The 26807-nt window shown below is 46.6% G+C and overlaps 1 protein-coding gene across 2 annotated transcripts; it reads left to right on the top strand.

The window, feature by feature from the left end:
- The first annotated feature begins 359 nt into the window (after positions 1-359).
- On the top strand, positions 360-14776 carry NSMCE4A (NSE4 homolog A, SMC5-SMC6 complex component). Of its 2 annotated transcripts, XM_019459646.2 has the most exons (11): positions 360-769; positions 1462-1539; positions 4217-4347; positions 6442-6593; positions 8492-8591; positions 9281-9371; positions 10249-10343; positions 12459-12507; positions 13216-13310; positions 13411-13496; positions 14608-14776. In XM_019459646.2, the coding sequence occupies exons 1-10, from the start codon at positions 472-474 to the stop codon at positions 13483-13485; spliced, it is 1164 nt and encodes a 387-aa protein (XP_019315191.2). In that variant the 5' UTR covers positions 360-471; the 3' UTR covers positions 13486-13496; positions 14608-14776. The 2 variants fall into 2 exon arrangements, 1 of the variants encoding a protein (XP_019315191.2); XR_002082697.2 differs by lacking the exon at positions 14608-14776 and having other exon boundaries at positions 12607-13310; positions 13411-13439.
- The last annotated feature ends 12031 nt before the right edge of the window (positions 14777-26807 follow it).

Raw genomic sequence — 26807 nt, 5'->3', positions numbered from 1 at the left:
CGTGAACCTCAGTGGATCCGCCCCGTGATGGCTCGGAGAAACTCAGGTCACAGAGCCACATCTCTGCCTCCGAGCCCGGCGTCATCCGCGGCAGCCTCCATGACACACGTGCCCTGCGCGCCCTGACGTCGCCAGGCCGTGGCGGTGTCCCGGGGAACCAAAGAGACCCGGGAAGATGCGGGCCGGGCGGGGGGCCCGGCGGGCCAAGGCCGTGACCCCCGCGCAGCGAGGAGTCAGCGGGCCCCGGGTGCGGCAAACGGCCAGCGAGCGGAGGGCCGGGGCCGGGGCCCCGCGGCGCCTCGGGAGCGCCCCGCACCGCGCCCGCCGCCGGCCTCCCGCCAGAGGCGTCGCTGTGCGCTGGCGCCGGCCCGGGAGCCGCGTTCCGCGGGGAGCGGGCGCTCGCGCCGAGCAGGGGTTTCAGTTTCTGGCGCGAACTTCCGCCGTTCCGAAGTTGCACGGCGAATTGGCGCGATGTCCGGGGACAGCAGCGGCCGCCGGTCCGAGGGCCGGGGCCGGGGCCGGGGCCGCGACCCGCACCGGGATCGCACCCGCTCCCGCTCCCGCTCGCGGTCCCCGCTGTCGCCCGTGTCCCGCCGCGGCGCCGCGCCCGAGCGCAGGGAGGCCCCGGAGCGCCCGAGCCTGGAGGAGGCAGAGCCGTCGGATTCCGGGGACGAGATGGTGGACCCCGCGAGCTTGGAGGCGGAGACCGACCACGGCCTGTGCCGCCAGATCCGCCATCAGTACCGGGCGCTCATCAACTCGGTCCAACGTAAGGCGGGGCGCGGGCGGGGGCAGGTGCGGGACGCAGGCCCGCGCGGCCCGGCTGCTCCACGGCGCCCGCGCCGACCCCGCGCCGCCCGGCCGCGCCTCGATTGGCTCGCCGGGTGGCCCCGCGCCGTCGCGTGGAGCGAGCCGCGCGACCTTGGCGGGGGCGCGCGGGCCCCGAGGGGGCCGGACGGCGCCGCCCGAGCCCAGACGGCCGGGAAGGAGTGGCGGCGGGGCTCGGGCCCCGGGTGTCGTATCTGGCAGTCGGTGGGTCCCGCGAGGGGTCGCCCGCCCAGCGCGGGCGGCGCCACCAGGGAGCTGTCAGAAATGGCCCGCACTAGGACCGCACCCCGGACCTACCCACTCCGAAACTCGGGGTGGCGCGTCCATCTGTCGGGTGGCCCTCCAGGGGCCCCTGTGGCTTGCAGAGTTTGGGAGCCACTGTTAGGAGGCTGCAGAAGCAGTGGAGCCCTTTGGGTGAAGGTTAAAGGCAGCCAGGCCCCTTTTAAAGTTCATGCTCCTTAAAGGTACAGTCACCTTTCTCTTTCGGAGACGCTTTGGTTAAAAAGATAGAGATGTGTGAAATAATCACCCCAGGGAGCAGGGGCAGGACTCCTCAGCACCCCAGGTGACCACTTTGTTAAGGACTTGGTGAATGACGAGCACATTTGCCAAATCTTGTATTTCTTTACGTAGAAAACCGAGAGGATATACTGAATGCCAGCGACAAACTAACTGAGGTCCTTGAAGAGGCCAACACTCTGTTTAATGGAGGTAATTCATTATTTTATATATGGGAGCTTTTTATTGTAAGTTTTAGGATAATTTTTTATTAGTTTTATAGAAGAGCCATATTATTGACATCAAACAATTCCCACATAATATAGTAGTGTTTTCTTTACTGGTTTTGGAAGCTTTCTCGTTGGAGTGGTTATACTGCTTGTGTTGTGCTTACCATTCCCTAAGGTGTATTGAAGGCTTTATGTGAAATTCTGGGGGCGCAGCCAGCAGCCTGTTTTAGCAAGCCCCCCAGGTGGTTCTGTTGCTCGTTCAAGGTTGAGAACTTGTATTATACTTGCATGAATTATCTTTATCTTTCTGTGGTATTGACTGCTGTATCCCCAGGGTGCGTTTGTTGAACAGATGAATTAAAGAAGAACTGAGCTGGGCTGTGACACCCTATTTCTAGTCCTGCCCTCCTCCCAGCTCCTTGCTATTGGTCCGCCTATGGTGGGGGGCAGGGGTGTAGTGGCCATGTCCACTAGTGGAGCTGTTGGTCTCTAGTAGGGGGGTGGTGAGAGAGAGATAAAGAGATACGTCAGAGCACTGAGCACCCTCCACGGTGAGAGGGGAGTTTAAAAAACAATCATGGTTTGGGGCACCTGGGTGGCTCAGTCGGTTAAGCATCCGACCTTGATTTTGGCTCAGGTCGTGGTCTCATGGTTCGGTGAGTTTGAGCCCCATGTAGGACTCCTCACTGGCAGCGTGGAGCCTGCTTGGGATTCTCTCTCTGCCCCTCCCCGATGGGTGTGCATGTGCTCTCTCTCTCTCTCTCTCTGAAAATGAAAAAAAAAAAAATATCTTGGTTTGAATTAAAAGGGTTTGTGGCAGCAGTAGTCTGTTCAAAGACAGAAGGCAGGTCGGGCACCCCCTGATGTAGGCACTGGGGCCCCGAACCCTAGAGCAAGTCCCCAGACCACTTTGCCCACCGTCCCCCTAACAGTTCTGTGGCAACAGAAAGGCAGAGTGCAGACAAATTCGGTGGTAAGGAAGAGTCAACAACTTGTGTTGCCCAGACAATTCTTCATGTTCTTTGAGGACCAGACCCTTTCTTTCTAGTAATTTCCCAGTCCGACTAATGGCTTAACTGTTGCTCGCTTTTAACATTGCCGCGTCCGCATGTTCTCAAATGACTGTCTTTCTAGCCCTGGTCACAGCCTCTGCACCGTTCCCCATCTTGGTCTCCCACATTTGCTAAATCTCGTTAAAACCTTCCAGAACTGAGCGTTTCCCTTTCACCTGGTTAAATCCCTCCTCACCCCTTGTTAGCGCTGTCTGTGACTCATTCACCCCTTTGCTTCTTTACTGTGTATCTTATTAGTTCTTGGGCCACACATGACTCCCTCCTCGGCTGATGCCCCTGTGTTGACTGGGTCACCTCTTTAAGGCAAAGTTACTCACTCGCCCAGCAAACACAGAATTCTAGATCCTTGGCACTCATGGTTTTCCCTCGGTGGGAGCCTCAAAGCCAGCTGTGGCCGAGAAGTCTGCGCTTTTCTCACCGACCGTGCTGTGAGGCCAGCAGGCAAGGCACCCGGAGCAGCCTGGCCTCTGCTTCCCTCTCTCACGCATGGTCGCTCCCGCAGCAGCACCCCCGAAATAAAAAGGGAGAAGAATGATGTATAAAAGCAAAAACGGGAGTCAGCCAAGTTCAGCCACTGGACGTGTGTGTTCAGGAAGCGTGACACCCACAAGGCCTCCGGGAGCACACCAGGCACAGGTGTTTCTGTACTTGAACTTTGCCGCCTTCGCCTCTTCTTGGCTCCCTTTCCGATTTGCCTTTCCGGGTGTTCCCAGGGCCCTCTTCACCCTCCCAGTCCCGCCAGCCCCGCCGTCTCCTCCAAAGGGCCGGTCCCTCGCCTCTGCACACTTCGTCGTCCTGTTCCCTTCTTGACTCCTGTTTAAATCTTTTTCTCTGTATAGCTTGTCTTAAATCCCGGGTCCTCTGTCAAACGCCTTTGGGCCCTCCATCCTCAGGGTCGCCGCCCTGCTGCGTGGCCTCTGTCCACGTGGTGGCCCGGGCTGGCACCTGGGCGTCTTAGGCTGACTGCCCAGACGGTGCCATTATTTCTGTTGATGTCCCCTGACGGTTTGTGGTGGCCGCTCAACAAGCCACCAGGCCTTACACGGAGCAGGCCTTCCTTTTGACTTACCTCCACTTGCATTAAGGAGGGACGCCGAGGTGGGGCTGCTGGCGTTAGGGGCGGAGGGGGGTGGGGGAGAAGCTGGGTGTTAAGAGAGGAGACAGGCTTTGTTGAACCCAAGCTATAAAGAGATGGTAGTTCAATTCACAGGAGGAGAAGGACCCTGGAGGGAGAGGGGCTTTTAGGAGGGCTGGTCAGCTTTTTTTTTTAATGTTTATTTATTTTTGAGAGAGAGAGAGAGAGAGAGACAGAGCATGAGCGGGAGAGGGGCAGAGAGAGAGGAAGACACAGAATCTGAAGCAGGCTCCAGGCTCTGAACTGTCTGCACAGAGCCCGGAGGACTGGTCAGCTTTGACTCCAGATATTGGTGGGTTGGGCATGAGAGCCAGGTTTTAGAGGGAGATGGGTATGTTTCCTTTTTTTTTTTTTTTTTTTTGGTTGGTCCAGTGGGAAATGGCAAGTAAGTAGGTGGAAATTTCGGGAAAATCCCTGTGAATCATGTGTATTTTCCTTCTCTTTTTGAACAGTGTCCCGGGCAAGAGAAGCAGTCCTGGATGCCCATTTTCTTGTTTTGGCTTCAGATTTGGGCAAAGAGAAGGCAAAGCAGCTGCGTTCTGATCTGAACTCGTTCGATATGTTGCGCTACGTTGAAACTCTAGTAAGTTCAAAGCTGCGGAATCTTAAACAAAAAATGTGTCCCAGGTCACAGATTAATTATCTGCTTTGATTAGATCTGTATGCAAATGGCCTTCACTTCCTTTTTCCTTTTCTTGGGGGGGGGGGGGCACAAGTCTCAGATTCCCCCAAAGAGCTCTCATCTCACCAAGTTAAACGATGACAGGAGAGCCATGTCGAGGAATACAGGGCGGCAGCCTAGAGGTTTAGAAAAATCTCTTAGCATTCGAAGTAAAGATTCTGGGTGCTATGTTTATTTACAAATGGCCATTTTTCCCCTGAATTATCAGTTCATAAGTATTCTAGCTCATTCTCAGTGACTGGGGACCCTTCGTCCTGGCTGGACAAAACCCACGCAGCAGGTGGCAGAGCTCAGCTGGAGATGAGTTAGGCCCGGGGGGGCAAGTTCTCCTCTTTTTCTTTCTTTTTTTTTTTTAACATTTATGTATTATTGAGAGACAGAGCAAGAGCAGGGGAGGGACAGAGAGAGGAGGAGACACAGAATCCGAAGCAGGCTCCAGGCTCTGAGCAGTCAGCACAGAGCCCGATGCGGGGCTCGAACCCATGAGCCATGAGATCATGACCTGAGCCGAAGTCGGATGCTTAACCGACTGAGCCACCCAGGTGCCCCTCTCCTCTGTCTTTGAGAATAAATGGGAACCACATGAATATGCTTAGGGTTTTGCTATTTTGTGGGTCTTTTTGTTGTTGTTTTATTTACCTTTCTTTTGGATGGTTGTTACCCAAAATTAAAAAATTTTTCCTTGGTGGATTTACCACAAAAGGCACAGTGAAGCTGACCTTGCATTTTACCCTGTTGTGGATTATTTTTTTCTTTTTTTTTGGTTCCACTCTGAGCCAAGCTCTGTCCTAGCATTTCTGCTAGACCTTTGAATTTCTGACTGAATGTTTGTCAAATGGCTATTAAAATGATTTAGTACTGTGAGATCGGACCAGATACATTCATTCTTTTGTAAAGGCAGGGGGCAGATGAGTTTTCTGTTGTTTTTAAAACCTTAAATGGTTTAAAACTGAAATTTAACTTACATTTAAAACCGTAAAATCTTCTTTTTTAACTTTTTTATTGTGAGGCATAATGCATTTGGAAAATGCACACTAACATACAGCTGAACAGATAAAATGACCATATACTGGGTTGTCTTTTTTAAAATTACTGGTGTTTATCCAAGTGAGCTGTGTACTTGAACAAATCAAAATAAATTCCGGAAGTCTTTAAGGCATTCAGAGTAAAACCCTAAATTAATAGCTCTGTGATGGCTGGCTGGGGAAGATCCTTCTGAGTACATCAAATATAGGTTCTATAAAAAAAAGACTGGTAGACTGGACCAGACAGAAACGGACCCGTCCTCCCACGTTGGGGGGGGGGGGGGGGGAGACAAGGTGGCAGGGGGCGGGGGTGATGGATGCCGACCTTATGTCTCTGATCCGGTTCTTGCAGCCTTTTTCTTTACAACTTGATTGCCTTTAATAGGGGTCAGCTCCTTGAGAGCTTTTTGATTGTTTATATTTGATATTACTGTTTTAATTTGATAACTTGGAGGCATTTTATAATTCTATAATGTAATCAAAGCACTTTCATTTTCTGTAAGATAGTTGGGGATGAGAGAATTACTAAACTTCTGGCAACTCTTCGCAGGAAGGCAGTTTTAGGATGAATGATTCTCTGACGCTAGGCCACTGCTCTCTGGATATACTGAGACGCAAGCTGAGTAGTGGTCTCTAGGAGGCTGGCTAAAATGAAAATCCAAAAGCCAGCTAAACCTGGCCTGTTCTGTGTTGGAGGCTTTGATTTGGGATGTGATTTCAGATTTGTATGCCGGAACTGCTTTCCTAATACTTTGATGGACTAAGTTCATTCATTCTCGTGTTGCTGCCTTGGAAAGTTGGAATTTATGTATGAAATTATCTGTATCGAAAGAAATTTAGCCAGCGTGTTAGGGCCTTGAAAACAGGCTTTGCCTCTGGCCTCTTAAAGTTTACTGATGCAGATTATTTGATGTGGTGAATGATTGCTTGTGGCTTAACTGGGGTTTTTTGTTTCCCTTCATTTTTGTAGCTGACACATATGGGTGTAAATCCGCTAGAAGCTGAAGAACTCATCCGTGATGAAGATAGTTCTGATTTTGAATTCATAGTCTATGACTCCTGGAAAATATCAGGCAAAACAGCAGAAAACACCTTTAATAAAACCCATACATTCCACTTTCTGTAAGATTATTTTAAAAATCTGACAGACCAGTCATTTGTAAACCTTAAGTTGTTTTTTCGTTGTAGGAACAAACATTATTTGGTATTGTGGAGGTGACAGTCATGATGCCATTGTTTGGAGACTTTGTAAACTTTGATTGAAAAGCCCATAAAATCTCGATGTGGATGGATCCTCATCCTGCTTAATTTAAGCAGGGCAGGCTGTGGGCCAGGACCTCTTACTAGGTGCCCTGCCGGCTCCTTTGTTTCCTAGTATGTGAGACTTCCGGTCTGGGGCAAAACGTCTGGCTTTGTTTTGTCACCTTTAATCCTTACCATGTAGGAGGACGATACCTCTTATGGAGAGTATCTTCAGATCCTACCAATGTATGTAAATTGCCACTTACCGTAATTTCCTGTCGGACGATCAACTGACCTATACTTGAAGCCTGCTTGAGTCACGGTCACATCAGTGCCAGGTTGATTTTTTGGATACAGCTCTAGTTTTGAAAAGTTTGTTTTTTTTTTTTATACTCACATTAACTTCCGTCTTCATTTCCTAGTTCAGTCCTTTTGGGGAAACTAAGAATAGTGCTCATTGGTTCTTCTCTAAGACCATCTTCAAATGCCCTGTGTCCCCCAGCAGATCTTTCTGCTGTTGTTTCTTCTTAAGTGCTATATAGCTCCTGGGCGGTTTGTCTGTTCTGATTTACCCTTGCAAACCTCCCGAGAGTGGTAGCGCCTCAGTTAGAAGGCTCTGGAGATGCACAGGTGTGGGGCGAGGCCTAGGTTTTTAAAAAGCCTTCAGTTAGCACAGGTGCCTGGAACCACTGCCTCCATTACAGCATAAAGGTCACACTTCTTCGTTACAGGATAAAGTCCAAATCTCTGTTTTTTGCTGTTGAGTTCTTGGCTCTGTCCTAAATCCCAAGATCTAAAGGGAGCCTTGGGTGCTGTGCCTTAAACTTTGTCTCCTCATCCTGCCGAAGTTGCACCCACAGTGAAGTGCTTACAGCTGTGTGCCCTTGCACTTGCTGTTTCTTTGGCCTACAATGTCTTCCCCCATCTTTGCCACCTGGGAATGTTTGCTGATGTCCCAGACCCTAACTTGGAAGCCTCCAGTAACTTCTCCGGACAGATAGAAGGCAAGGTCAGAGATCACAACCAGATCACTCCCACGTCTGGGTAGACCTCTGCCCACATGCGCTCCCAGCACCACAGTATTATTCTAGTGTGATGCTGTGGGATCCACCCCATTGCGCTGAAATGGACACGTGTGTGTGGATTTGGATCTGTCCATCTACACTGCACCCTTTGATCTCCTCAGGCGGAGGGACCACACAGGTCTATGTTTTCGGGGCCGTGATCGCTGCATGGTACATCTATTACTGTAGCTTAAGTCTGCATTTGGGCTTTTTTTAGGGGGTACGGGGAGTCCAGAAGGGAAAAGAATCCCATGGCTTCTGTTTGAACTGTTCTCCTGAGACAGGTATGTTCCGTAGTCCGAGGCTGTGAGCCTCGGCACTGGCACCCCTAGTCCAAAGGCTTTTAACCCCCAGGGGAGCTGTTTTTTCCTCTTCCCCACATGTTCTTCTTCCCTGATCTGAAGTTGGCTTTGCCAAGAACACAGTAGGCTAGCTGGGAAGACCACAGGCATGTTGACCGGTCTACTGTTGAAAGCAAAATATGAAGGTGTTTGAGGAGGTATCTGTAATTGAGAGAAGCTCCTAGGAGTTCTTTGAGAAACACAATGGGAGCAGAAAGGATGTCACAGACCCGACCAGAGTTTCGATCTGATGTCAGCTCATACAGCACTGAAGCCTGGTCTGAATCTGACCATTCCGTGGGAGCTGCTTCCAGTTAGTCAAATTGGTTTAGAAAACAAACAAAAAAAGACATGAAAGCATATTTTTCATTAGGTTGGGTTCAATACAAGGAGAGTTCCCTGTGCCAAAGCCACGAAGCGATCGTCCGAGAAAAGGTCCCAAGACAGAAGAGAAGAAGACCATGCCTGACCAGGTTTGTCTTCTGAAAATGCCTACGGTTAAAGTAGCTGTTAATATACATGCAATTTGGCCATCTTTTCTAAGCCTTAGGGTCTGGAGTCAGGCTTGGTTACTTAAATAATCACTTAAATAATTTAAGCTTTTAAATGTTTTACCGGGTTAACCCTTGTCTTAGTTTTAATTCCTTTCCGTAATGGATCAGGGGCTCTCAGCCTCAGCACAGTCAGCCCTCGGGGCAGGAACATTCTCCGTCGTGATTGGCTAACCTGTGCGATGCAGGAGGCCCCATAGCAATCCTTGGCCTCTTTCCACTAGATGCCAGTAGCCGCCTCCTCCCCATCCCCAGTTGTGACAACCAAAAACATCTCCAGGTATTGGCAAATGTCCCCAAGAGGCAAAAATCACTCCCAGTTGAGAACCACAGTTCTGAACCACTTTCTGTGTTGTGCTATTTTATTTATATTCAACCTGAACATGGTTGATTTGGTCATGTTAACTCCTCTGTTAAAAAATTAATAGAAAAATGTTAACTGAAACAAAGTTGTTGTTGTTTTTTTTTTTTTTTAACTGTAAATTTTAAGATGGGGGTCAAAACTGGTAGTGATCCCTAATAAAAGACATTTAGACGAATATGGGCGTGGAAGAGGGCAGAAAACGCAAACAGGCAAGTAGATCAGTCTGGTAACGACTTTGTGTTTTCAGTTAAGTGAAATGGAAGAATCTCATCAAGAAGCAACAGAAAAGGAAGTGGAAAGAATTTTGGGATTATTGCAGACCTATTTCCGAGAGGATCGTAAGTATGATACCAAGTTCAAGTAGAGCAATTTGTATTTATCAGTTAGACACATGTCCCTTTCGATGAGAAGTTAGTTTTTGAAACGCATTTTCGGTTCTGTACAATGTTTGAATCATTTTGATTGCTTTTCAGCCTATATATGTAACGCGGCTTCTCTCCTTTAGATATCCCATGTGAGGTTGTTGGCAAAGTAACTTTTCATTTTTGGTTTTAAAAGATGGGGTATTTTTTCTGTTACAAAACAAAAGGTGCCATAGAAGTGAGAGCGGTAGAGTCAAGTACCTGTTCCACTTCTCGCTCCCTAGAGGCAGCTCCTTGTATGGCGTGCCTTGCGTACTCAGATCGTCTTAGCTTTATGTCAGTTATGTAACTATGCACATAAGTAAGCTGGGCATCTTTGCTGGTTTTGCTTTTTTCAAAGCTAATCATAATATACACGTTCTTCCGCAACCTGAGTTTTCCACGTCGACATTCTTCTACGTCGATACGGGTAGATCGCCCTTCTCTCCAGTGATTCCCGTTGTAGGGCTGTGTCATAAATACATTGAACAAGTCCCCCGTGAGTGGACGAGTGGAAGTTCTTTGTAGCATCTTACTCTCGTGAAAGCCGCTGTAGCAGAGAATCCTGGCACACAGCTTTGCACGCACCTGCCGACATTTCTGTAGGAGGAGGGTTGCCAGATCAGTGGGCATACGTATTTTATAATAGGTAGGCCAAATTGGTCTCCAGAAGGGCCGTATCCCTTTATAGTCCCAACAGCGGGTTGAGGGCCCATTTCCCTCCTCTGTGCACACAAGAGAATATTGGTCTTACTGATTAGCAAAATCCATCTTTCCTGTTTTGAAGAATTTTTTTTTTCTTTTTCGTCTACAGCTGATACTCCTATGTCCTTCTTTGACTTTGTGGTTGATCCACATTCTTTTCCCCGAACAGTGGAAAACATCTTTCATGTTTCCTTCATTATAAGGGTAAGATTTAAGATTATTTCTCTTTTTTATCTTTTATAGCTTTTAAGAGGGTACATAGTAAAAGCTATGGGTGGGAGCCAGCAGAGGTGTTTGTACTAACCAGTATGTATGTATGTATTTGCGTTGTAGCAAAACATTGGCACACAGGCAGAAGAAACTAGCTGAAAATTTGTGTGTGAAGGGCGCCTGGCCGGCTCCGTCGATGGAGCATATGACTCTTGATCTCAGGGTCATGAGTTCGAGCCCCACGTTGGGTGTAGAGATTACTCAACATAATAAGTAACCTTAAAAAGAGAAGTTGTGAGCTTGCTTTTACATTTTGGAAATTATTTATAAAAAGGATTGGCGGAGTTTGAGTATGGAACTATAAATTAGAGAACAGTGTGGTATAAATGTTCAATTTCCCAAATTTAAATTGCCCACATCTGATAGTTGCCATGTTAGGTAAGAAAATATCTTGTTCTCCTCAAGAACCATATACTGAAAGTACTAAGGAAAGGGAGCAGGCTATCATTTATTATCTCATAAAAATTACTAATACGGGAGGGGTGCATGGATGGCCCAGCCTGTTAAGTATAGGACTCTTAGTTTTGGCTCAAGTCATGACCTCCTGGTTTTGTGAGTTCAGGCCCTATATCGGCCTCTGTGTTGGCAGCACAGAGCCTGCTTGGAATTCTCTCTCTCTCTCTCTCTCTCTCTCTCTCTCTCTGCCCCTCTCCCAATTGCACTGTCTCTGTCTCTCTCAAAAATAAAGAAATAAACTTAAAAAAATTTGGGGTGCCTGGGTAGCTCAGTTGGTTAAGCGTCTGACTTCAGCTCAGGTCATGATCTCATGGTTCGTGGGTTCAAGCCCTGCATCGGGCTCTGTGCTCACAGCTCAGAGCCTGGAGCCTGCTTCGGATTCTGTGTCTCCCTCTCTTTCTGCCACTCCCCCACTCATGTGCACAGTCTCTCTCTCTCTCTCTCTCTCTCTCTCTCAAAAGTAAATAAACATTAAAAATTTTTTTTTTAAAAATTACTAGTACAGTGGTGTCTGGGTGGGTCAGTCAGTTAAGTGTCCCAACTTCAGCTCAGGTTATGATCTCAAGGTTCGTGGGTTCTGCATCAGGCTCTGTGTTTACAGTGTGTAGCCTGCTTGGGATTCTCTCTTGCTCGCTCTCTCTCTCTCTCTCTGGCCCTCTCCCACTTGCTGTCTCTTTTCCAACATAAATAAACTTAAAAAACAATTATAAATGAATATGTAGAGAGAGTGAAATGATGTGGCAAAACTTTAACAGTGAAATTTGGTGAAAAAAACTTGGTGAAAAACTTCGTGAAGCTCGGTAAAGAATATAGGAAGGGAGGGGTGCCTGGGTGGCTCAGTTGGTTAAGCATCCACTCTTGATCTCTGTTCAGGTCATAATCTCACGGTTTGTGGATTTGAGCCCCACATCAGGCTCTGCGCTAACTGTGGAACCTGCTTGGGATTCTCTCTTTCTGACATTCCCCTGTCGCATATGTGGGCACACGCTCGCTCTCTCTCAAAATAAATAAACTTAAAAAATACATATACTATAAAGGTTCTTTATAGTAGCCTTGTAGCTCTTTTCAGTTTGAAATTATTTCAAAATAGAAGGTTCAAAAAAAACCCTACTCAAAAATATACTGAAATATAAGAAAAGAAGCATACTTTAGACCTATCTTTAGTCTTGTAACAGGTTGCACTGGTGCATATGTAAGATGAATTTGATTTTAACCTTAAACAAAAATCTTGTATTGACCAGAGCATCTTCCCAGAAATGATAACAAAGGCATATTTTGTCAACGGTAGATGATGAGCTAACACCTGCTAAAATATGGAGTGTTCAAAAATACACATGAATCAGTTAAAGAGATAAGCCAGTTTCGGTTTTATTTAGCAGATCCTCAGGATAGAGGCTGATCAGAAACCCGAGGGAAGCCCCATGTATCTTCTTGTCTACGTAACCTCATTATTGTTATGGTACATTTTGAGTGTCTGGGATATGGAGCTTTCTAATTAAGGAATAATGCTTTTCATCCAGTGGTTACGGGTTTTGGATCTAATTTTTTAAATCGGTTTTTGAATCCAAATCTAAAATCATGTTTGTGTTTTAGGATGGTTTTGCAAGAATAAAGCTTGACCAAGACCGACTGCCAGTAATAGGTAAAGGATACTATGTTAAGATTAGTTTTTGAGAAAACGTATGTGTTGTTAGAGGTCATGAAATGCAGCTTTCTAAATGTAAATGAGTTTGCATTTTAGGTATCGAACTTTTACGTTGCTGTATCTTTACTGAAAATATCGCCATCATTTAAAGCCAGAGGGTTCATCTGTATCATTGACTCAACACTTACTGCCTTAAAGACTGACAAGAAAGTCCCTCCAGTTTTTATCTAGAATGTTTGTAATTGCAGTTACTATTGTACTTTCCTTCCTTCTATTTTTCCCTGAAGCCACCTCCCTCCTCTCCTTGGGAGAATCTTTCTCAAATAATTTCACCGGTCTCCATGAGTCCTTTGTTTCCTAAGGTCTCCTGCAGAGAATCAAGTACATCCATTGCCTTTATTGTTACTTTAAAAGCTCTTAATTTCTCTGGGACTCAGTAGGGCTCAGCTCTGTGGTTAGTACTTAGATCTGCAGAGGTTTTTAAATGATTGCAACGTGTCACTCCATCTTGTGGGGTTTTTTAAAAATGGAAGCAAATGGATTACTTGCTACAACACTATAACAAGTCAGTGATGCGTGGGATCCTAATAAGTATGTAATATTATAAGTGTTTTTTCGATACAGGCTTCGTTCCTGTTCAACAGTTTCCGTTCAGCCTACCTCCTGTGATTCGATAACCTTTGAAAACTTTTGTCTTTCCAACAGAGCCCGTTAATATTAATGAAGAAAGTGAGGGAATTGACCAAAACACCCAAATTAGGAATCAAGGAATCATAGCTTTGAGTTACCGAGACTGGGAGGTAAAGCCTTGCCCCTTGCCCCTTTCCCTGGGGTAGTTCTGTCTCCCAAACGGCATTTGCTGTAAACCCAGTGCCCAAAATGTTCTCTGTTCTCCACCAGGAGATCGTGAAGACCTTTGAGATCTCAGAACCTGTGATTGCTTCAGGCCAGAGCCAGCAGAGGCTAAGCGCCTGACGCCAGCAAAGGTAACATTTCCTATGTTATGAAACGTTACTTAGCATTCCAAACCACCTTCCTTTTTCGCATTCTGGTGAAATTGGGATTTGCCTCCCTCTAGTGCCCCAGTCCTAGAACTGTGCGTGCTGGTGGGAAAGGCAGCGCGCCACCTAGTGGTTGCAAGTCCCCTTCTTTGGATTACTTCGGGGTTCTGAAGGGGCGAGGCAGGAGTGTGTTCCTGGCTTGGCTCCTCCTACTCCCCCCCCCCCCCCGCCCCCTCCAACAAGTTGATAAACTAGATAAATCGAATACTGAACCCTCCCATCAGTCGTGTTCAGTGTCCGATTTGATTTGGTTATTTTATAGCTATGAAGTAGAAAGGGAGGATTAGGACAGATTTACCTTGGAATGATGTCAGTAAATGGGCGTTTCTTAAATGTGAGTTATGCTGTGAAACACTTCTTCAATTTTTATGAAGGAGAACATGCTAGAAGGAAATCTTAGTGACGATCGGGCATTTGCTGTGGGTGGGAGTCAGGAGACCTGGATTCTGTTGGCTCTGCCCCTTACTTTAAAATCATGGAGGGGGCGCCTGGATGGCTCAGTCGGTTAAACGTCCGACTTCGGCTCAGGTCATGATCTCACAATTCGTGAGTTCAAGCCCCCGAGTCGGGCTCTGTGCTGACAGCTCAGAGCCTGAAGGCGGCTTCGGATTGGATTCTGTGTCTTCCTCTCTCTCTGTTCCTCCTCTGCTCACACTTTGTCTCTCTCTCAAAAATAAACAAACATTAAAATCACTGAGATGACTTCATCTCACTCAGCTTCATTTTGTCTATAAATCCAATCTGTAAAATTGGGGGGGGGGATTTTGAATCAGAACATTGTTAAGGTTTTATTTTTCTAACTCAAATTTTCTGTAATTTTGAGAGTTAAAAATGAACTTTGAATACTTAATCTGCTTTGGTTCCAAGATAACTGAGGGAAAGAGAGCAGACGTAAGATATATGATGTGGGTGGACCGGGGCCCTCCTCACTGAGAAAGCACTGGTTGTTGGAGTCTATTTCTGTATATCTAGTAAACTTTGGATTCATGTTATCATTTACAAACTGTTAACCAGCTATTTTTTTCCTCTTTCTTAGGACTCAACTGGATAGTGAAATCCAAACAGGAAAGCAGCATGTATTGTATATATTGTATGATTAAACATTTTTAAAGACAGATTGTTTTTAGTAAAATGTAGCTTTTGATAGTTAATGAATTGGTCCTGGTTGTCTTTGATTAAAGGAAATTCACTGCCATATTCACAAATATTTGTAGTTACTCTTTATTTTCTGATTATGCCAGAGTTTGGCCTTTCTCTAGTCCTGTTCCACTGAAACCTTTTTAGTTAGGATGTCAATGGCCTACAGATCATTATGGTTCTTTTTATATCTCTTTAGTTAAATGTAAAGTTAGCTGGTCAAGTCAACCAATATTGGATTGAACTGTATGAAATTGTTTGTGTAGGCAAAACATTGTCAAATATCAGCCATTTTCTATGATTCAGCCTGTGATTTACACACGAGAAACTATTCAGTCCTCTGCCAGGCCAGGCTGAACAACCATCCCCACAGCTCCCAACAGTGGTCCCCTGTGTGCACACAGAGGACAGCCAGACGGGCGCGACTCCAAGCTTCTGATCTTGGCTGGGCCTTCAGGCCTGTCCTTGATGTTTTTTAGCCCCTTGTTGGTTCCCTTTCCCGTTCCACAGCTTGCTACGTCCTCCCTCTCTCCCTCCTCCCATCTGGTGTCCGAGTCAAGTGTCCGAGTGTCGCTTCTCTGGCAGGCTCTGGGTCCCAGCCCTTCCTGGTCCTCGGGCTTGTCAGCCACTCTCCATACCGAGCACTTTCCCTTCAACCATGCTTGTTTATCTCTCACCTGAAAACCACTACCAGAACCCTCAGTTACTGTCCTGTCTCCTCTTTCAACAAGGATCTCTTCTACTCTCCCCTCCTGGCTGTCCTGGATCCGCGTGGAGTGGCACCCCCTTTCTCAGCATCCTCTAGGGGCTATTTTAGACCAAACTGGTGATTCCTACCCAAATAGATCCCCGGGTTAAATGCTGTGCATTTGGCACTTAAGATTCTGTTGCTTTCCCTGCTTCCCCTCCCCCCATCTTACTCTCATGAATTAATCCTAAACATTCTTCCGACTTTGACTCAACTCCGAAAAGCTACGGATGTATGTGCAATGGCTGATTGCCAGCATAGGGGCTGTTTTAAACATAGGTATAAAACAGCTCCCAAGTCTGTCTTCCCTGTAATCCCTGTGCTGGCCCCTCTACTCCTCTATTTCCTCAAAAGAAACCCAGGATTTCTCTTCTCCTTCCCCTCTACCTCGATCGGTCACGACTCCCCATCTGGTGTCCTGATTCTCCATCCTGCCCAGGTTTCTGCCACAGAAGCCTCCCATCTGCTGTCCCTGCTTCCTTCCTGCCCTTCACATCTCCTGCACATCTTCAGAACCGCTCGTCAGCCTCAGTGACTCCCCACCACCTCTGACACTTGAACAACCTGAGCTTTCAGAACCGTCCGAGGCCTCACATGATCTGGCTCCTTGCCTACACCCCTGCTCGCCTCCCGCTCCAGACTTCAGCTCTCTCTTCCGTTTCATTGAACGGCTTTGCAGAGGTTTACTTCATACTCTTTGTCATTCACCCATTCCTGGCAAACAACTCATCAGTCTCTCCACAGGGCTCTGTAACCATCACCACGGTCTGATGTAGAACATTCTCGCCCCCAACCCCATACCCGGTGGCCATCACCCTTCCTCGCCCACCTCCTCACCCCTGAGCGCCAACTGATAGCCTATTTTCTGTCAAAATTTGCCTATTCTTGGCATTTCACATAAATGGAATCACATACGTGGTCTTAACATTACAATCTTCCAAGCACACATGTCTAGAGTTGCCTTCCTCTGTGGGTGATGGAGTTTTCAGAGGCTTGGAGTGGTAGATTAAAAGATGGTTGCAAATTTGAGAGGAAAAGTCTGTTTCCTTCCCCCTTGAATCTGGGCTGGTCTTGGTGATTTGTTGTAGCAACAGCAGACGGCAGAAGTGACGTTCTGGGACCTCGGAAGCTACATCAAAAGAAGCCTTGTGGTGTCTGACGAGTTACCAGAGTCGAGTCACCTGTAATAAGGCCAGCTACCCAGTGGCCAGGAACTACATGAACAAGGGAGGCCCGGACCGGGACCAGCCGAGCCCAGCCTTCCAGCCATCCTCAAGGGCGTGTCGCCGGTACCCTCCGGACTAGTCCAGCGGTCACCTGAATATCCCCAAGCTGCTCTAATGGGGACGCGTAGGGCAGATCGCACTGGCGGGCTCTGCCTGAATTCCTGACACAGGATTATGAGCCATTATAAGATGGTGGGGGTTTTAAGTCACAAATTTTGGGGGATAGTTCTGCAGACAGCTGAAACGCTTGGTCTATCTACCCTCCCCGCCCCCAAAGTTTGATACACTTAGAAACAAGATTCAGGGGTATGGGATTTTATCGCACTGATTCCGAACGTATGCTCGCCTGAAAAAGAAATACAACAATCCAGAAAATAACTTAAACTTTAATTTTTTCTAGCTGACTTCTCAAAACGGTGGCATGCTCAAGAGCTCTCTGCGGAGCGGCTTCTTGACCTCCTCCTCCTTTTTGGCCTTTTCCGTGAGGATGGTCACTTCTAGGAGCGTTTCCTGGTAAGGCTGGGCGATCGGATAGGGGGTGACCCGCTCGAATTCCTTCACTTTCTCCCTGTGCACCGGAGGCCTGCGGAGAGGGGGAGCCGGGGCAGAGAGCCCCCGAGCTCGGCTCTCGCTTCTCTGCTCCGTGAGCTGTCTCCCCCGAGTCATTCGGTCTTGATGCCCCTTGATCTGTTCCTTGGCCCAGGCCGCCCTGGGCTTTTTGGTCTTCGTTTTGTGTGTCCTCTGGAGAGTGTCCGTCTTTTCATCCTTCCCTAGGGTTAATGTCTTGGGGAAGACCGTTAGGCTGCACATCCTTTGAGAGAGGGGCTGACGCTTGCCTTCTCCAAGGCCTCTGGCCCGTTTGGCTCAGTATATACGTGCTTCTCTATCTGGCCCAGCTCCCTCTCAGGCACTAAACAGTCCCATTTTTTAGCATCTCCTGTGTTTTCACTGTGCGGTCTCTCTCTCTCTCTATTTTAATTTCCCACCCCGGAACCATTTTGTATTTCCACGCTTCTCCCAGCACCATTTCTTGATGTCGTCGATAGTAATATGCCTCTGCTTTGGCAAACCGGAAGTCAAAAGACATGGCTTTGGGTTGATGAAGTGTTTTGTTCTCCTGTCGAAGCTTTTGGAGTAACAGTTTCCTCACTTGGGAAGAGTGGACGCCACCTAGGCTCTTGTCAGAGGGAAGCATTAGAAGTTTTTTAAGTCGGATGCCCTTTGTCACAGGCTCACAAGTGGCTAGCATTTCTGCCTGGCATTCTGACACCGTGTCCCTGTCAGGGTCTCTTAGCCGTGTCCCCTGGCTTTCTCTCCAAACCTCCCACACACCCCTCCCCCCGAGGCCCCTCCCGGTTGAAGATTTTGCCTTAGACGACCTTGAGGAAACAGCAGCAGGCAGTCAGAAACATCTTCCTCTTCTTGTTGCCGGAACAACCTCCGTGTGTCCATCCTGGACTCTGCTTTCGTAATGGAAACATTGCCCCTTTGTCTATCAAAAGCCAAGTCTTCTACATGCCCGTGTGAAGCTTCCAGAACTTCAGTTTGCAATCACCAAATTCCCTTCCCCGCTTCATCAAATGTTCCCCTGTACTGGATCACTCCGTCCGCATAAAAAAAGGTTCCAGTATTGACATCATTTTTCGACAGAAAGGGAAGACTCTGCGACGCGTGCCACCTTGGCTCCCCTTCCTAGTGTGCCATGAAGCGGAAATCTACCACCCCTCTCCACTGCCCCACCCCACAGTTTGCCCTTGACCCTTTTCACTTGGGTTTCCATCCCTCCACTCTTCCCAGACTGCTGTCGTCTAGCTCATGACGGATCTCCACAGTGACGAATTCAGCGGCCTCGTCTCTGTCCCGGTCGTCCGTGACTTCAGCAGCATTTCACAGAGTGGACCACTCTTTCCTCTTTGAAATACTTTACTTTTCTCTGGCTTCCCGGCTGTGGCCAAGGGCATGTGACCAAGGCTATCCTGGACCTGCTAGAGAATTCCAGCCATTAGCTGAATATCCCCAGGTGACTGAATAGCCCTTCATTCTCCTCCTACCTCATGGCCGTGCCCTCCACCGCTTTGCTGGCTCTGTCTTTTAGAGGTAATGCAAGAAAATATAAGAGAAATTGTCACTTAAGATGAGCATAGTCTCATCTAGGCTTTTTTGGATGTGGACAGTCTCAATCACTCAACAAGGTGACCTACCACGGGCCAGAGACTGCTCTAGGCGGGGGCAGTAAGGGATGAGCAAGACAGTCCCACACGACGCAGCCTTGCACTTGAATCTCAACTCCAGACCTAGATACTGTCTACTTACCACCTCCACTTGGCTCTAACTGCAAAGTGCTCCTTTCATTTTCCACCCTTCCAGTCCTGTCCCCGGTAGCTTCAGGATGCCCCCATCCTAGGGTGTTAGCCTGACTAGAGTTCCTGAATCCACACTCTCTCCCTCTGTCCCCAGCCCCATCAGACCACTCACACGGCAACCGGATTGATCTTTATATCACACAAATCTCAGCACGTCACTTTCCTGCACAGAAACCTAGGATAGCGTCCTATCGATTTTAGGAGAAAATCCCATTCATAATCTCGCTCCTGACTGCCTCTTAGCTCGACTGCTTGCTTGTTCTGCTACATGTAGCCGCCCTGGCTTCTCTGTTCCTCAAACCCTATTCTCTTTGCCATCTGAGTATTTTCATATATTCTCTTATACTCCCAAACACACAATACAGCAGCTCTGACTATGGTACTTAATGTACGTAACGTTTAGGTTTTAGCTTAAATGTCACTTCCTCACTTTGCACGTAATTCCTTCAGATAAAATCCCATCTTTCATGACCCGTATCACAATCTGTGGCTGTCTGTTTAATGTCGAGGTCCCTCACTTGCCGAGGCCCCTCGAGGGCCCAAGCGATGTTTGTTTTGTTCAGCACTGCGGGTACTGAATGAATCGAACCTAACAGACAAAGCACTCTTGCTTGCAACACTCAGGCTGTTTCTACCTTGAAGAGGAACTTTTTATGATGGTATTTCTGGCTCCAAAGTTCACGGTAAATGTACTTCCTCACCTTTATCTTCTTTTCTAGTGGGGACTGGGAACCCCCTGCAATCCGAGGGTCCTGAGTGTTTTGGGCCCAGGCCAATCTGGAAGATTAAAAAGAGAGATCACACTAGGATTTGGAGAAAGGCTTCAGGAACCACGGCCCAGGTGTGCACTGAGGTAGGGAGGATTTGGGACTTGCTTTCACACGTAGCAAGAGGCGTTTCTTGGTGCTGATAGGTAGGACTCTGGCTAACTTCTGTCTTTCCTTGAAGCAAGGAAGGAGTGCTCTCTGATAGAAGTATGAACAGAGATCCATACTGAGTTTGAGGTTCAGACTAACAAATACCTTTAACACTGAAGAGGGGAGGCTCAGTTGCGATTTCACATTCCACAAACCACTGTTGGTATAATTGTTGGTAGAACAAAGAACTTAGCTTTGATCAGAAAATAAGTTTTCAAAGCTGTAAGTCCCTTTTCAGTTATGCATAAAATTATTAATAGTATAATTTAGAAGCTATCATTAATTCCCAGCAGCAGCTAACTGTAACATGTTTCAGGATTCTTGTCAAAGGCTTTTATTTTAGATAGATAATAAAACAATTTGATGGCAAGAAAGTTGGTTTTTTAATTTAATGCAGAAAAATACAGGCGAGACAGGGCACCTTAAGTGTCAGTTGAGCGTCCAACTCTTGATTTCGGCTCAGGTCATGATCTCCCAGTTCGTGGGTTCAAGCCCTGCATCGGGTTCTGCACTGACAGTGCGGGACCTGCTTGGGGTTTCTCTCTCTCTTCCCCTCTCTCTGCCCTTCCCCTGTTCGCTCTCTTTCTCTCTCTCAAAAATAAATAAACATTTAAAAAAATTGAAAAAAAAAAAAAAAAGAAGAATACAGCTGAGAAATCTGCACAGTCACATTGAGGTATTCTGGAGAACTTTTTTTTTTTTATGTTTATTTTTGAGAAAGAGAGAGAGAGAGAGACAGCGTGTGAGCAGGGGAGGTGCAGAGAGAGACACAGAATCCAAAGCAGGCTACGGGCTCTGACCTGTCAGCACAGAGCCCCATGGGGGCTTGAGCTCAGAAACTGCGAGATTGTGACCCGAGCCAAAGACCGACGCTTAACCGACTGAGCCACCCAGGCGCCTGAGAACTCTTGTTTCTTAACCTGCTTAGTTAGTGAATAGGTTGTCTTTAGCAACCTGGGTTGTGAATATTCTGTTTCTCTGACTTCTCTTTGTAGCAGAAGAGAAGGATTTTATAACATTGACCGGTAAAAAACCAAACTAATTACTGTGTAAGTAAAGCTAATTTCTTAAACAGACTCCCTATTTCTGCTTTCGTGTTTTTCTTTCCTAAGAGGTTCTTATGCATTATTTCCAAAGCAGCATATACTGGGCTCACTGTATACCGGGTGATGTGCTGGGACCTTAAATGGGTCCTTTCACTTTGCCTCCCAAACAGTATGTGTGGGAGGCACTCATCACGTCTCACTGCAAAGACCTCTGAGGCCGAGAGAGGTCCAGTGACTTGTCACAGGTCCCGGGTCGGTTTCAGAGGCAGGAAGCATGCCTGCACGACTCCAGAGTGCATCATTTCCATTCCTGCGCCACTCTCGTTCCTAGATCAATGAACACTCTCCTGGCGTTTGCTCAGAGTGGAGGGAAGGAATACCTCCTGTTCTTCCGCACTCAGATCCAACCATTCTGAGTCTGTCACCAGAGGAGGGCGTGAGGGTGGGGTCTGCGCTGACACTTGGTCCTCCCTTAGGTTCCGCGGGGACCCTCCCCACCCGGCGCCTGTGGTCACCCCTCCAGAAGCCTTGTGCCGTTTATCTGCCGTGTCCTTTGTTTTCACCAGAGCCCGATCTATCGCCAGCTTTAGGAACAACATGCTTGCCCTTCACTCCCTTCTCTGGTCCCCAATCTCTTATTCTCTAGTCTGCAAAGTACTATTTTCCAGCTCTTTCAGACCCTCAGCCCCTTATTGTTGATCCTTCAGGATGCCGGGGGTGGATTTCTAGGGCAACCAGAGGCAGTCACAAGCTTTTGTATGTGTCATCACCATCCTAGATTGAGGCTACTGTGAAGTGGTAGGTGGGGACACTGTCCGGCTGGCAGGGAATGAACTTCTGTGCGAGCTGGGCTGAATGGCCACAAAGCGGAAGGGGCTGGGTTTCAGAGACACAGGCAGCCTTGCCGCTGGAGGAAGCCCCTTCCAAGGCAACGGGAGCGTCTTTGTCATTTTTGTTTGGCTGGTGTGTTGCGGGGGTGGTGAATATTCTGTATCCCCCAGGGAGGCGGAGGGCCTCGGGGCAGATCCTGCATGCACACTTGTAGCTGGCAGAGGCTGGACTGTGCGGGTGGCCTGGTCATATGGTCTCACCATCCCTTAGCAGGTATGTCACTTGGCTAAACGTTGCTGCTGCTGTGGAGGTTTTGCGTTCTCCTACTTTTTTTTTTTTTTTTTTTTAAGTGAGAGAGAGGACGCACACACGGGGGGTTAGGGGCAGAGGGAGAGAGAGACAGAATCTTAAGCAGGCTCCATGCCCAGCACGGATCCCAATGGGAGGCTTGATCCCACAACCCTGGGATCACGACCTGAGCCAAAATCAAGAGTCAGACACTCAACCAACATTGAGCCAGACGGTGAACCAACACTCAACCGACTGAGCCACCTGTGCGCCCCAAGCTCTAATACTCTTTCATCTACTTGTAATCACATATTATTTGTGTTTATAACTGGTCATTCTTAAAGACTAGCAGGAAATACACAATGTTAAAATAAAAACTAATGAAATGATTCTGCATATTCACTTCAAGATGCTTTTCACCATATATTTAAGCTGCAGATGGCCAAATAAAGTCCTCATTTTTTATGCTTTTACAATTGAGATGTCTCTACTTCTCAAAACGTGAAAGGAGAAAATATAGTGATTAACTACAACCTGGCTTCTGACTTAGTAAGAATAAAATCTATCCCTCCCCCAATGTGCCGTTTATAGAGATGTGCTTGAAACCGCAGCCCCGAACTCATTCAGAAATGAAACGGTTATGGGGCGCCTGGGTGGCTCAGTCGGATATGCTTCTGCCTTTGGCTCAGGTCATGATCTCACGTTTGTGAGTTCGAGCCCCGTGTCTGACAGCTCAGAGCCTGGATCCTGCTTCGGATTCTGTGTCTCCCTCTCTCTCTGCCCCACCTCTGCTTGTGCTCTGTCTTTCTCTCTCTCTCAAAAATAAATAAACGTTAAAAAAAAATTTTTTTTTTAACGTTTATTTATTTTTGAGACAGAGAGAGACAGAGCATGAACGGGGGAGGGTCAGAGAGAGAGGGAGACAGAATCTGAAACAGGCTCCAGGCTCTGAGCAGTCAGCACAGAGCCCGACGGGCTCGAACTCATGGACTGCGAGATCGTGACCTGAGCCGAAGTCGGACGCTTAACCGACTGAGCCACCCAGGTGCCCCTAAAAAAAAAAATTTTTTTAAAGGAAATGAAACGCTTAGGAAAGTAAATGCGGGTATTTTATGCTTAAAAAAATAAAAGAATTTCAAACAGCAAGTCATGACTGTGATTTCTCTCTTCATGCCAAAACCCTGAACTCAATTTCAATCTGCATTTTAATATTCACCAGATACCATCTTAACACCGATAAAGTGTCATGTCCCTTGGATGTCAAACTCATGTGATATTAATTCAGCCAAAATTTGTATATGCCTGTGCCCTGACAGCTTTGAGTATTCCACAAGTTCCCCGTATTCACGATGAGCCAGGCTGTGTGTGAAGTGCTAAACGCTAATACCTTATTTACCCTCCTGTGGAAATAATATAGCCTCTTTTCTGAGAAAGAAAAATATGCAATCCCCAATATCAGCCTCTTGTTAACTACGGAATCAGCGTAATTAAAACTTCTATAAAGACAACCATGTGGACCTAAAAGTACTCTTCATTTAAGTATTATGTTGTGAATTGTTTCTCTTTCCTGATAAGATAAACGGGATGAAGACGACCAACCAGGGAGCTAAAGAACCTTTTTGAAACAGCAGATTGGTTTGGAACAAACCGTCAGCACCACTACACTTGCCCCTGACATAAACAAAAGGTAGCCTGAGTTGTGTCTTTCTCCGAGAAATACCAAAACAAAAGGACGTTTTGCTAAGAAGCATTTTATCATATACCTAAATTTTAATCCTTTGTCAAAAATCGTGAAATGTGTTTGAACAGTTATGAGAAGTCCTCGCTGGGGAAGGAGACGATAGTGGTTCCTGACCTGAAATTACTGTTAACCACTTCTCATGACACTGACCTTGAAACAAATTTCAGAGTGTCATCACAGACTAACTTCAAGCATCAGAAACCGCACCCCGCCCACTGACTCTATTTTGCAGGAGTTTGAAAACAGACTCAAATAAAAAATAAAAGTGTCCCTTCTAGTACCTAAACATAACACTGATACTCCAACCACCCTATTCGGTAACATTATTATTCTGCCCATTTTCTATACGAGGAAACGTGGCTAAGAGAGTTAACGTGATGTGTTTGAGGCCACACGGTTGCCCAGAGGGGGACTGAAACTTGAACATGGATGTCTACAAGCAAACTTGTGGTCTTAGCCCACGCCATGCCACCTGACCTTGGAAAATGGAAGGAGTGGAAACACAGCCCTCACCTTTGTGGAGCTCAGAACCCAATGAGGGAGGCAAGAAATGTACATAGGTGCACGTGTATGGTGTAGCAATACAAACGGGATGCATTGGTGTGGAGCAAAAACAGAGCAGGAGGCATTCATGTGAGGTGGGGCTGAATACAGGGGACCTGGAGGGGAGCATGTTCTGAGTAGAGTGGCAGAAACGTGGGGGATACTCCTGAGACCAACCAAGCAAGAGTGACTGTCAGTGGTTGTTAGAGGAAGTTGCAGAGGCAGGATACCACACGTGGGTAGCAGCTAGAGCCAGAATATGGTGTAGAGGAATTACGCTGACTTCCCAAAACAAATAGACAACTATGAAATGTGGTTAATAGGAAAATGATTAAAAAGATGTGGCACCAGAGAAAAGATCCCCAAACCATAGGGCCTAGAAGCAGACAAGTCGAGAATTGGGTTGGGCCAGTAGAGCGGTAAGAACTTGGTTCTAGACCAGCATTGTTCTACAAAAATAGAATGTGAGTCACAACTTTTCTAGGAGCTATGTTAAAAAATAAAAATAAAAAGAGGGGCGCCTGGGTGGCTCAGTTGGTTAAGCATCTGACTTTGGCTCAGGTCATGATCTCACGGTTTGTGAATTCAAGCCCCACATAGAGCTCTCTGCTGTCGGCACAGAGCCTGCTTCAGATCCTCTGTCCGCCCCCCCCCCCCGCCCCTCCCCTGCTTGTTCTCTCTCTCTCTCTCAAAATAAACTTTAAAAAATTTTTTTAAAAATAAAAAAAGTAAAAAGAAGCAAGGGAGATTAATTTTAGTGATATCCAAAATATTATCCACGAGATCCAAAATATTATCATCTCAACATGTCAATTAAAAATTTTTTACACTGCTGTTCTGTTTTTCATTAATAAACATTTTTTAAGAGCACCTATAGGTTTACGGAGATATTGATTAAAAATTACTGTCTTCAAGTTGCCCCCGTTATTTATATTTTGTATTAGTGTGGTACACTTGGAACAACTGATGAACCAATATTGCCTCATTATTATTGGTAAAGTCCATAGCTTATACTGAGTTTCACTCTTTGTGTTCTGCACTCCATGGATTTTAACAAATGTATAATGACAGGTGTCATCATCACTGCATCATACAGAATTGGGTCATTGCCCTAAAAATCCCATATGTTCCTAGCTATTTGCACCCCCCCCCCTCCCCTTGCACCCTAAACTCCAGCAACCACTGATCTTTGTACTGTCTCATGGTGTTCCCATTTCCAGAATGCTGTAGAGTTGGCATCATACAGTATGGCTTTTTCATGCTGAAAAGGCTTTTTCAGTTTGGCTTATTTCACTTAGCAATATACTTTAAATGTTCCACCATGTCTTTTCATGGCTCAATAGTTCATTTCTTCTTATTGCTAAACAATAGTCCATCATTGGTTCATCCATTCACCTAATCAAGGACATCTTGCTGGCTTCAGGTTTTGACTATTATGAATAAAGCTACTATAAACATTTATGTGCAGGTTTTTGTGTGGATGTAAGCTCTCAACTCATTTAGTTATATACCAGTGATTACTGGATCATATGGTAAGAGTATGTTTAGTTTTATAAGAAACTGCCAAAGCATTGGGGTGCCTGGGTGGCTCAGTTGGTTGGGTGACCGACTTCAGCTCAGGTCATGATCTTGCCGTTTGTGAGTTCGAGCCCCACGTCGGGCTCTGGTGCCGACAGCTCAGAGCCTGGAGCCTACTTCAGATTCTGTGTCTCCCCCTCTCTCTACCCCTCTCCTGCTCACGCTCTGTGTCTCTCTGTCTCTCAATAATAAATAAACGTTAAAAAAAATTAAAAAAAAAAAGAAACTGCCAAAGCATCTTCCAAAGTAGCTGTACATTCTGTGTCCCCACCAGCAATGAATGAGAGTTCCTGTTGCCCCACATCCTTGCTATTATTTAGTGTTGTCAGTGTTATGAATTTTAGCCATTCTAAGTGTGAATGCTATCTTGTTATTATTTTAATTTGCAATTTGCTGACAACGTATGATGCTGAGAGTCTTGTGAGCTTATTTGCCATCTGTTTATCTTTGGGAGGTATCTGTTCAGATCTTTTGCCCATTTTTTATTTGGTTGTTTGTTTTCTTGCTGAGAACTTTAAAATGTGTGTGTGTGTGTGTGTGTGTGTGTGTGTGTGTGTTTTAAATACCAGTCTTTTGGCAGAGACTATGATTTTCTCCCAGTCCATGGCTTGTCTTTTCATTCTTTTACCAGTGTCTTTTGCTGAGTACAAGTTTTTAATTTTAATTAAGTGCAACTTAATTTTTTTCATGGGCCATGTTTTAGGGTCCTATCTAAAAAGTCATCATTAAAACCAAGGTTGCCTTGATTTTCTCCTATGTTATTTTCTAGGGGTTTTTAGTTTCATGTTTTACATTTAGGCTTATGATCCATTTTGTTA

The sequence above is a fragment of the Panthera pardus genome, unplaced genomic scaffold, assembly GCF_024362965.1.
Source record: "Panthera pardus isolate Hobbes unplaced genomic scaffold, ASM2436296v1 HiC_scaffold_22, whole genome shotgun sequence".
NCBI lineage: Eukaryota > Metazoa > Chordata > Mammalia > Carnivora > Felidae > Panthera > Panthera pardus.
This window is presented reverse-complemented; position numbering and strand designations above follow the sequence as displayed.

Bases quoted from the DNA above. Each gene is read 5' to 3' on its own strand.
- NSMCE4A (XM_019459646.2), top strand. From the start codon at position 472: ATGTCCGGGGACAGCAGCGGCCGCCGGTCCGAGGGCCGGGGCCGGGGC. The intron at 1,540-4,216 runs GTAATTCATTAT...CTTTTTGAACAG, and splicing joins CAACACTCTGTTTAATGGAG to TGTCCCGGGCAAGAGAAGCA. The intron at 9,372-10,248 runs GTAAGTATGATA...TTTCGTCTACAG, and splicing joins GACCTATTTCCGAGAGGATC to CTGATACTCCTATGTCCTTC.